This window comes from Glycine soja, chromosome 8 (genome assembly GCF_004193775.1).
Source record: "Glycine soja cultivar W05 chromosome 8, ASM419377v2, whole genome shotgun sequence".
Lineage (NCBI taxonomy): Eukaryota > Viridiplantae > Streptophyta > Magnoliopsida > Fabales > Fabaceae > Glycine > Glycine soja.
This window is the reverse complement of record NC_041009.1, coordinates 1,203,796-1,216,404: the sequence shown is the minus strand read 5'-3', so window position 1 is coordinate 1,216,404 and position 12,609 is coordinate 1,203,796. Positions and strand designations below refer to the sequence as shown.

The window sequence follows — 12,609 nt, the reverse complement described above, 5'->3', positions numbered from 1 at the left end:
TTAAAATATAATTAATGATTTGTGGTGACAAAAAAAACACCCGTTATATGCAGAGCGAGTGAATACTTTTGGTTCAATTCAACTTTCTCTCCTAAGGTCATATCATGTTAACGGTAGGAAAATGAGAGGCACAGGATTAAGAAAGAAATGGCCGTTTGGCGACCGTTGGGAAAGTGACAGGCACATGCTAGTTTTGTTTTCTGTCCTGTGGTCGTTATCAAACGCTAGTTTGTAGTTATTTTGTCTGTTCTGTTCCAACTTGCAACAATTCACGTTCACGTTAGTGTTTCTGTTGTGTTGCACCAAAGATGTGTAGCATAATTGAACAAGCCCGGTTGATTCTCGCGTCAACAATAAAAGAAGAAAGTTATATTTATACAAACTTTTCTTTTAGTTTTTTTAATATTAAAGTTATAAGAATATAAGAGAAAATATCAAATCAAATCATTAATGTGATCGAAATAAATAAAACAAGGCAAAAATTTAAATTGATTTATGAAAAAAAAATACTTTGATCTCTAATTATAAATATGGAGCATTTTAACTCTATATTTAATTTGCTAAAATATTTTACTTTTATAATTTTGAAGAATTATTTCATATTTTCTCTCTCTTTAAAAGTAATTAGATTGAGTAATTCTTTTAAGATCAACTTGAGTATTTATTAAAAGATAATGTTCAAAAATGTTATAGAAAAGGTATATAAATAATATAACTCACGAAAGCATAATTTTCTTTTGTAATTGAACAATTCTGCTTTTGGTTCCATTTAACCACCCCGCCACCCCAATCTTAGTTTCATTTGATTTTATATATAAATATTAAATAATATTTTCACAAAATTAACAGCTGTTTTCTTAATATAATTCCAAATTCAAATTATTGTTTGTTAAAACAATTACTATATACAAAACATGCATGTGAGAAGAGTAAACATTCAACACAATTTATATTTTACTCCATCCGAAGTTAATTATAACCAAATTTAAACTTGGGTATGGTGGTTTAAAATATTTCTAATACTCTCTATTTAATTCAGATTTTTTAAAGATTAATTTAACAGAAATAACAGAACTTTTAAAATGAAGTTAACTACGACTCTCGATCCAAAGTACTAGTATCAATGTTTTTAGCTTTTTTTTCTATTCTAAAATTATTGATTTTTTACAAATTTTAAGTACAATTAATTATCTTTTTTCATATATACTCTTGTTTAAAATAATTAAATTTGTTTTTACGAAAAATACTGCACTGCTTATAACTTATTTTAAGAAAAATACTTCAGCAAAAAACAAATCACGTTTATAATTTACATTAATTAAACATATTTTAGATTAAATATGTTAATATCTTACACTTATTAGACACTCTTTAATTTATGTACACTAATCTTCAATAATTTTAGAATACATGTAGTATTCATAATTAGCGAAAGTAGTAGTATTCTGTTATTGAAGGGAAGCATAACTTGAATCATAATCCACAGGTGCTTTTTTTGTTTTTGTTTTTCTGGAGACTTTGAATGATTCTAGGGATTCTTGTCTTGGATCTTACACTTATTATTTCGGGCACCCCCGAATCTCAAAACCCTCCCTTGTCCTTGTTCTGAAAACTGATGGACCAAAAAATTACCCTTCCATTGGGATCAATTTTCTCCACCCCTGCCCCCACTCCCCAAAATTAATTGAAATAAATGGAAAATCTAATAATCCAACAAAGAAGGACATAAAAATTGGATGAACAAATTAATCCACACAGAGGAGTAATCACTCTTGTCTCTGAATTTAAAATGCGGGGAAAATTCAAATCAAAATCCAATGAACTAGATTTTTTCTCGTCAAAATCATGACAAATGTCTACATGTGTGGGTCCTATTGCCATGCCAGATAAGAATGATGAATAATGAATGGTATTGTTTTAGCTGTGTTTCAAATATTCGAAGAATTTGATTTTGGTGGGCCAAATCTTCCGTGTCTTTTATTATCACACGAAAAGCAGAGTAGCTTAGTGTGCATAACAGCTCATGCTCAAGCGATGCCATGTTGTTGGACCTGCGTGTCTCACACATGCGGATGAAGCGTATAATTTTATAAAATATAAATATATTTTTAGTTAATGTATTTTTTTTTTCACTGTAAAAAATATTCGTTTTATTATTTTTAAAATGTTTTTGTTTTATTTTATTATCCTTCAAATATTTTAGATAATTTTTTAAATAATAAAAAAATGTTTTAAACTGTAAAAAAATATCATCTAAAATATTTTAAGAAAAAAAATCATATTTTATAAAAAATAAAATGAAAAAATAAAATTTAAAAAATGAAAATAAAAAACGTTAAATTATAAAGATAAAAATATATTTAAATCATTTTATAATACACAACTCTTTATACTCCATCTCTAATTATAAAAAAAAAATAATTAAGTAAAAATATGTAGAAAAAAATAATTAATGTATCTAAAGTTAAAAAATATCTTATAAAAAATCACAAATAAATTTTAAAAAGATTCTTATGATCAACAATGTAGTAAGTATATGTTTCTTTTAACAATTTAAGACATAATGTAAATTTATTTGAATGAGATATATAATAAACAACTCATCAAATGAGTATATACCATGAAATATTATCTAAAAAAATATATTAAAATACTCAGCACATTTATATATTGTTGTCACAGCTAGCTTGTCTGTTCTTTCTAAATTATATATCTAATATCTCCTTCCTTACCACACAGGATTGTGATTAAAGTCATCACATGCCTTTCACAAAGCTTGTGGGATTGAAGAGTGATCACAAAGTTTATGGGAAGTCCTGTTTATATTCTAACCTGGATAACTCTGTAGATGGATGGATCTTCAGAAAGACTCAAACATATATATCATCATGATATAATAATTTGTGGGCAAAAAACTCTGCGCACAAAAGATTAATAAATATAATGGAACACACATAAATTAACTATACTGCAAAAAAAAAAAAAAAATACAGAAACATTTACATTATTTAGCACCTTTTAGTTACATTTATTTATGGAAATACACCCCAAGAAAGATTTACTGCTTTAACAGGATTATTTGTTTGGTTAGTTTAACTCATTTAATTTATATATAACTTCATAATTATTTTATTTATCAAATATTTTTTTATGTTTAATTCAAACATAACTGTGGATAATATTCTTCTCGTGAATATTTGAAATGATTCTTTACAAACGTCTTTTACATAATGATAGTGTAACTTTTTCCCAAAAATAGAATGAATTACTTTTCACATTTTCAAGACCCTTAAATATTAGTATCTAACATAAAACCCACCCATTTTAAGTAATTTAACATTTCTCTTCTTTAGAATTAATTATTTTGTTTTAAAAATTATTTTTGTTATGCCTATCATAATATTATGGTAAGATCGGCTATGAACCATAAATTTGGACCCTTTCGAGTTTCGGCGCAATCCTGAGAATGGTTCTAACTCAGGTGAATTTTTCCCTTAATTATTTAGATCGACCAAACATTTAATTAAATTAAAACAAAAGTCTAGCATGTGCCTTATTCTAAATAATTTACCCGTTGAACATGCTCAAAGACTTAAAAGTTCCAAAAAGCAAATTTAAAAATAATGTCTTTTATTTATTCATAAAATAATTTATTAAAATTATCATTGTTTTATTTAAAATTAACTTTTTAAATTTTTTGTGATACAAAATTATCGATTAAATTATTACAATTAATTTTATTTAATATTTTTTTCAATAAACAATAACATCAATCATTTTTATCTTTGTTGAGATGTTGTTGATATTAAATAAATTTTTATTATCTTTATGTTTGAAAAATAACAAGTTATATCTAAATTGTTCAATTTAAGTGTTTTTTTAAAGTATATTAGTACTAAAAAAAATTAAAACCTTTTTTTGATCTAAAACCCTTGTTTGGGTTACTTATACCACTTTTTGGTTCCGACTCCCAAAGATTATGCAACGAATTAAGTACCAAAATAAAATATACAAAGAATTATGTCACTAGTACACTGTACATTATCGTTGTGGTTTCATGTTTCAATTTCATGTTGTTGGAATCCGATATGAGATGTGCACATGGATGTTCTTTCTGGTTCTCCTCTTGTCCACGAAATACCAGAATTAGAAATGTCCACGTCCTCGTGCATGAAACTATCAATCATCTAAGTAAGGAAAATTATTTAATATTTTGTTGGTATACATAAAACAATCTTATTTGAATTAAATAAGAGCATTATGAACTAGAACAAAACTATTTTTTAATATTTAATTCAGTTTAATATTTTTCTTTATTCATATGAATTAAAAAAAGATACTAATTTTTAATAACTGACATTTATGTTTAATTAATTGAGTTAAATTCTCTTGATTAACTCATTTTAATATATATTTAATTTTTATTTCGTCTGACTCTCATAAGAAATTATTGTTTGATCTAGTTTCATTTAATTTTATAAAACATGTAATTAAGTATTGTTATTTTTTTAAAATTAAAAAAATTAAATAGTGTCATGCAGAAGTTTACCTAATAATTTTCCCACTCCCATCTCATTTTTCTTTCATTATGTTTAAAATGTGCATAAAAAACATGAAAAAGTGAAGGTTATATTTTGTTGGTTTGCTTTTAACATGAAAAATTGAATCATTTATTTGAAAACACGAAATAAAACCAAGCATATTATTCCTATGATTTATTTTCATTTTACATCACATTATTTGTCATATTTATATTTTTCTTTTTAATTTTTTTATATCTTTTTCTTCTTTCCACTCATATAAGCCATAAATGAGGTGTACCGTACCGTTGTCATTGCTCCCTAACTGACTAATAAATACTAAGCTGCATTGCAATGTTGTAGTTGTAGATAATATCATTTTCTTTTTCTTGAAAAAAATTCTTTCAAATTATTTCTTCAATTAAATTTAAAACTAGTAAGACAGCATGGAACATTAATGCGTAGTTGTCCCGGTTGGCCATACATACCTTCCAAAAAAAAGAAAGAAGTAATCAATTCAATGAATCATATCTTTGTAAGTCAAGCTTTTTTTTTTTTACAAACATTTTGTAAATCAAGCTTAAAAAATGTTGTTTTTTTCAGTTACAAAATTATTTGTTTTCACTGTCTGAATAGCAGAGTTGCCAAAGTCAATAACAGACAAGGTAAGCACAAGTTAATTCTCACCAAAGCCACAAGCAATCATTGGCCATGAGAAGCATCACCCGTGTTGGCTACAGTAAATATTTTCATGCATTCTCACAGTAAACAACAAATCATAATTGTCGGAGAAAGTGACTCATTTTATCTGGATAAATCGACTTATATCGAAATTTGAATTGGCTACTAATGTTTAATTATTTAAAAGTTGCCGTATGAATACCTAAAAAAACTAACTACAGTGAATGTGGACCAGAAGTATCCACCTCCAAGGTTCATCATCAACTGCGCCTTTTCTACTAGTTTAAAGCAATAAACACTATATTAGTGGTAGTGGGACTAGAAAAATGATACTTTTAGAACCCAAAATTCCTTCACTCTCCTAAGCAAAATTTTAGCATTCTTTGCACACTTTTTTAGTTTTAATATTCTGGATTGGTTGCATTAAGCATGATTTTTTTTAAAAAAAAAAAGAAGAAAGAATTAAGTAAACACAAGGAACAAAAGAATAAATGGAAACCGTTGCTAGTTTCATTCTGTCTTTCAAGAGACGTATGAAAAAATTGTCAATACATTAAGTAGATATCAAAATGTTCCATGAAATGACCGCCACTAAAGAATACTATCACATGTCTGCCATAAAACCATTTCCCAATGATAACAGTGTAAGCTCAAATAAAATAACCATACTTTGATCTTAGGTATATACAATACAATCTGAAAAACTGTGAATTATTGTGATTATCAGAGCAATTCCCTTCAAATAAAATAACCAACCAAAGAGAATGGTGATTAAAAGCACGCTGCCTGATAAATACACGCATGATAGATCTATGCATAGATATATTATAAAGAAACTTCATATTATATGTCTGTAATAAGTTTGCAGATAAATTTGAAAAAGCTGAAATGCAAGTAAACATGAAAAGGAGCACCTTTAGACATGGCGTTCAAGAATCAGGAAAAAAAGATATTATATTACAGCATCCTGATCAGATAATTCTAAACATTTTATACACTTGCTGTAAAGATCAAAATGCAATAAAAATAATCAAAATCTAACATCATTCAAAATACAGAAATTAAGGCTAAAGTAAATAGAATATAAAATATAGAAACTAAAAGCTAAGTCTGACCTCCTCATTTTTTCTGCCCACAACGGACTTTACGTCACAAAACTTTCATTTATGTTCACCCATCACAGGTATATCCTGGGCATTAGAATTGTATTCAAAGGAAGCACATATTGGAAGGTCACAGTGGCTAAGCTATGTACTTTGAGAACAAATATTTGTTCTGCGAGCGAGAAATATCATTAGGCCTAATAATTGCATTTGTGAATGTCTTGGCAACCATAAATGAAAAGTGCATTCAGATTAATAGGCATGACAAAATTACTTCAAATGTTTTAGGAATAATCACTCTCTTTGGAACCAAAATATCCCTATTTCTTGCAGGTGAATTGATTTCACTTTTACTTGGATGGTTTAAATTTTTGTAGGGAGATTTCATTAGTCATACAAATTCTGTCAATTAAAATAGTTAGAAGTACTTTGACGTGGGCTGGATTGCATGGCATGGGAATTGGGATCCAAAACTTGTTTGGAGGAGAATTTTCACCTAAACCAAAATAAAATAAATTGCTATTAATCGCCTTGCATCTGGATTGTTTATAAATTATAGAGTAAATTAATAAGCTATATGATTTGTTTTTATTACATTGGACACTGTTTTTTTTATGACTATAAAAAATATTCTAATTGTTATTTTTTATTTCATTGACCACTTTAAAAAACCTCGTTATTTAGATATAAGAAATGTTAGTTTGAGACTGTCACATAAGAAACATATGATTTTTAATAAATTTTTTTTGTCTAAAATATTCTTATTTAATCATTTTAACTTCAATCCACATTAAAAAGACTATCGAGAAATACGTGTGTTTAAAATGATTCACATTAAATTCAACAAGTTGAATAAAGATTTAAAATTCAATTAAGTAAACCAAAAAAGTAATATGTAATTAAGTATTAAAATAATTGCCAACAAAATTTTTCATCTTACTATTTAAATATCATTTTCTTTTTTCTTTGTTTTTCTTTCATAGGTGATTTTTTTTTTCTTATTAATTTTAGTTACAAAAGTTTCACGGAATTAACGTGAGATTAAAAATAATACCAAAAAAATGACAAATGTAATAAAAGCAAACTATAAGCATCTTCATTATAATTAAATCTAAATTATAACTGAATTTGGTGAATACATCAGCTAGTAGTTTAGGTTGATTGATGTTTTTTAAGCGAAGTGGTCTGTTTTAATAGGTTCGATCGGCTTAAGAGGCCACCCCAGAAGAGTTTTGGTGCCGGATGTCAGTGCTCATAGAAGTGATACTCTAAAGCTTCTCAAACCTATTGTTGGACATTCCGCTCAAGAGCCCATCCCAGAAGCTTCTCAAAATATTTTATCCATATTCTAAGAATAAAGACTGAATTTGTTATTTTTTATCCATATTATAAGAATAAAGACTGAATTAGTTCTACAAAGCAAAGAAAGAGGAAGCTGACACGTAGAATTACAGTGGAAAAGGACAGCAGAGAAAGGGAGAAGAAAACTTATGACTACATTTGTATAAACAAAAATAAACGGTTGGATAAACTGCACTAAGCCGACCGTCCAATTTTTGGCCGGAATCTGAAGCCTAATTTTTCCGGGCATGCGCTTTCCAAGCTCCTGCAAAGAAAAGCCCTCCCCACCACGGAAAGGCCCTTTTCTTCATACTGGCTCGAATTGTACTTAGAATAATCCAATATTTATCACAACAGCCTTTTGTATCAATGACTCTCTGGTAACCTGCGATAAGACAAAAACGAAATAAACATGCCATTCTTTTTAATGAGCAACACATGACAATTCTGTGTTTTTCTTTTTCTTTTGTTTATTTTGTTACAGGTGACAGGTGTGGTCTTAATTGCCAAAAACCAGCCTTGTCAAGTTACAAAAGGGCATTGAAGAGGAAAACATTTGGCATTACCGCCATGGAAATTCACTTGTATCTATTCCAGCTTGGTGAAGCTCATCAACATACTGCAATGCCTCTCGGCACTCTTCTCGATCATCAAAGAATTCCTTTTTATCACCTTCTACTTGATATGTTTCATGGCCTTTGCCAGCAACCACCTGCACCATGCATATTTAATAGTACAACCTTGTTTCACAAATCACAGCCCACAAAATTAACAATTCCTTGTTTATATTAATTTTTTGGTGTATTATTTATACTATGATATGATACTCTAAAAGAATCAATTTAAAAGGATTTCAAGAGGATACAAGTTATCAAATTCCAGTTGTAATGCTTTCGGTATTTTATTTTTTTCAAACGGTCAATCTAAAGCTTATATAGACTGACAGTCAACATGAAGTTTTCTCAACTACAATAAGCACAAGTTATAAAGAAAAATTAGTTTTGACACTCTACTAGGATGGTGTTGCCTCAATCACAACACAAGTAACAAAATAAAAGGGAAGGATTAGTTAAGCCTTCTATAAAGCAAGGCTACCAAAATGAGACAAACAAGAACTCCCACATTGTGCAGGAACTCTTACGTCATGACCTAATTGCATCACTAAGTGCCATAATGAAATTGAATGTTGATTGTTGGAGGATAATTCATGTGGACAGGCTATGTTTGTTCATTGTGTTTAAATTTAAGCTTCTCCCTATTTTTTTTCTCTTGATCAACATATTTTTGTTGACATATCACTTTGACATACATCTTAATATCCTTCAAATTTTTCAGAAAACCAAAAACTATAAATCCCTTATGCAGTACCAAGCACCAAAATGCTTTCAATTAATTGACTTCTGAGTTATCACAACTTGGCTCAATTCTATATTAGAAGGTGAAGTGTAGAATAGAGCTCCATTAACTTACAACCACATCGCCCTCCTCACCCATTGCAACTGCAGCTCGCACAGCTACCCTCCTAATGTCATGGAGAAAAAGTCTATGACCATTTGGAAGAGGTGGATAATAGTCATTCTCTCCATATTTCAGGTAGTCCTGCATCGTCCATCCTACCCCAGCTAACATATCATCCAATATGTCCACTGGGCAAAAAGTAAAGAAGCATGTCAAAATTAGATTGTGAAGCTGTGCAGCTGCTAGCTAAAGTATGTACATTCATATATTGCCTATATTCTATGTTCAAAATACATACATGGATCTTCACTCTTGGGATTGTCAGATGTCAGCATGGTCACTTCACTTTTATCTGTTGCTATCTTGGTCATCACGGGCCTCTTCCCCCTGTCGCCCTCACCACAGCATCCAATGACTTCAAAATGAACAAGAAATTATGACATGCACAATAACAAAAGCATATTTGAATCAAATAATACAAGTCTTAAGACTTCAGGCATGTAAATAAGTATGCAGTTTTAACTTTCCAAATGAAAAATGCTTTGGTTTAGTTTCTTCATGTCCAAACAAAAATTAGAAAGGAAATCTTCTGCAGCAATAAGAGAAGCACAACACAAACATACCAGTTATAACCCTGCGAGGTCCAAGCTCTCTAACAGAATCGAGCAATCTAGACAACGCATCAGGAGTACTGGCATAGTCCACTATCACCCCAAATGCTTGTTCCTCATCAATCAACTCACACCTCCCAGGAACCGCATCAACCTCTTCAATCCCTCTAACAATGTCCTCCAAGGGTGCCCCAACAGCAATCCCAACTGCCACAGCAGCAAGGATGTTGTAAATATTATGCTTCCCAAGCAAACCGGACGAAATCTCCAGTATCCCCGTGGGAGTATTAACCAACACCTGCGTCTCAAACAAAGAAAGCTCAAACTTCAAGGGATGAACATCTGCCTCCTTATTCTCCATCGCAAATGTCACAACAGGAACTTCCCGGTTCCCCTGCGACACAAAAAAGGGTGCATTCGGATCATCAATGTTAACAACCTTCCTATGCCTCTCCGGATCCACCATTCTCGAGAACAACTTAGCCTGCGCATCTATATCTCCCTCCTCCTCCTGACTCAAATTAGTGAAGACCGCAATATCAAAGTCAACCTCATCATACTTCCCATCCCCCAACCCATGAGCACCCGCCTCCATGACCACCACCTCAGTTCCATTGTGAATCATCTTGGCCATCAAATTCTGAACCAAAACAGCATCCGGCACTGTATTACCCAACTCCAACTTATTGTCCCCATGGACATAAGAAGCAACCGAGTTTAACATCCCGGTTCGCAGCCCCATCGACTCATACAAACTTTTAATCAAACAGGTGGTGGTCGTTTTGCCATAAGTCCCGGTTATCCCAATCACAGCCATTTTCGTAGAAGGCTGTTTATAAAACGAGGCAGCCAACGCAGGAAGAACAGCATTAGTATCTTCCACAATAACCAAAGCCTTACACCCCAAAGTATCCTCAATATCAATCTCTTTACTAGCCACAACCGCAACCGCGCCTCTCTTATCAGCCTCGGACAAAAACAAATGCCCATCGGTTTTACTCCCCACACAACACACAAATAAGTCACCGGAACTAACAATCCTCGAATCGTGCTGAATTCCGGTAATTTCGATTTCCAAATCACCGGAAACCGACACCGGGACGACCTTACTCTCGTCTAGAAGCTCAGCCAAACTCATCTTAAACTTCCCTTCTACAATCCTAACCTTAGTTTTACCATAACTGTCAAAATCGAATTCAAACGGAGATTCGGTTGAGTTGCTTATGTTACCGTTACCGTCAGCGGTGAGTCCCTGGAGGCGTTCGATTTCAGCCAAATCGCCGAGCTCGTCTGGTTGGAGCTCGTCGACAGCGGCGACGGGGAGTGGATCCTGTTTGGGGGGATTGGGTTGGAGAAGGCCTTGGGAGACGAATTCTTTGCGCTTGAGAGCTAAGGCTTTGTCGATTTCGCCAAAGAGGTCATCCTCAGAGGAGTCGAAGGGGGCGTTGTCGGGGGCGTCTTCGACGTCGGCGATGGCGGCGAGGTACGTGGATTGGTTCTTCTTGTAGTCGTCTTCTTCGATTTGGCGCGCGCGTTCTGCTTGGCGCTGGATTTGCTGGAAGGTGGAGAAGCCGTGGGAGGAATCCTCGTCAGCTTCCGGTGGGTCGTCGTCGGCTGGGCTTGGGTAGAACTTCCCATCGGGCCCAATGGCCCGCGGAGCCCGAACGTGAAGAAAGGGATATGAAAGGAGACGGAAGAAGGGTGTAGAACTACAAGTACAAGGTTTGCGAAAGTGTTGCAACTTTACAGTGGATGATGTAGTTGCAGGTGACACAAAGTGCGGAACACCAAGAAATGATAACGCCATCAAAGACACTGCCACTGGGGAGTAGAGTCAAGGGCTTTGTTTGGGTTTTAGAATTTTTTTTCTATTCAACAAAAGTCGAGATTATCTCAGACGGGCTATCGCCTTGTTGTTGTCTATTTTTGTTTTTTCTTGGGCTTGGCCCATGTTTTATAGACCATGGTAAATATTGCTTCTATCTATCTGTGTAGACTCTTCAATTCAATGAGGTTGGCAAAACTGTACAATGTATCATGTGGTATATGTAATTTTTCTTTTAAGATTTTTTAAGTCTGAGTTTTGTACGTGAGAAGATAAGATTGGATTGGGGAAAGTTGTCTTATCATTTAACGTGTATTATTTGACTTGAGTGGAATTGTGTTTAAATGGTTACCCAATAGTTTTTTTCTTAAACTTATGATTTATCAAAGAAAATAGATCCAACTAATCTGAAATTTAATCAGGAGATAAATAAATTTGACTAAGAATTATTTCTACTAAGGATCAAACTCGAATAATATCCTAACGATTCAACTTTAATGTTAGTAAATTAATCAATTGTGTCCAATACTTGGTTCAATGGCTACATGTAGTTTTAAAACAAAAATAAATGACAAATGTTAATCAAGATATTAAGAATTAAAAGTGAAGATATTTTATTAAAAAAAATATTATAAATGTGTTTTTATCATAACTTCTAATTTACCCTTTTCTATATGAATTGCTACAAAGATCCAGTATTGTGTTTTGCTATAGGTATTCCTACCAGAGCTTCCTCCTTTGTCTATGTCAATGCAAATTTTTAGTTTTGTTAGAGCAAAGGAGGGCCTATTTATAGAAATTCTAATACTCAAGTCAATGTTGAGTAGAGTAAAAATATTGGTGTATGAATGATGCATACTTGGTTAAGATGATCATGAAATATTTATCAGGAGTGCAAATGGAGTGTCAAATACTTCTTTTATCATGAACCTATCATGTTTTTTTAAAGATTCAAATGATGCAATGTCTTTCATGCGTAGGTCTTATACTTATGGGGGTTGTCTGATTGAAAACAATAAGTATATGATTGATAGTGATTGATGGTCAAATAACATTTATCCTTAAATTAG

The 12,609-nt window shown here is 31.9% G+C and overlaps 1 protein-coding gene across 1 annotated transcript; it reads right to left on the bottom strand.

The window, feature by feature from the left end:
- Window positions 1–7,653: 7,653 nt before the first annotated feature.
- LOC114421020 (UDP-N-acetylmuramoyl-L-alanyl-D-glutamate--2,6-diaminopimelate ligase MurE homolog, chloroplastic-like) lies at window positions 7,654–11,576 on the bottom strand. The gene is made up of 5 exons (XM_028386769.1): window positions 9,727–11,576; window positions 9,402–9,518; window positions 9,116–9,291; window positions 8,212–8,357; window positions 7,654–8,030 (listed from the first exon to the last, which is right to left on the bottom strand). Exons 1-5 carry the CDS (start codon window positions 11,519–11,521, stop codon window positions 8,012–8,014), a joined length of 2,253 nt encoding a protein of 750 aa, XP_028242570.1. The 5' UTR covers window positions 11,522–11,576; the 3' UTR covers window positions 7,654–8,011.
- Window positions 11,577–12,609: the final 1,033 nt, after the last annotated feature.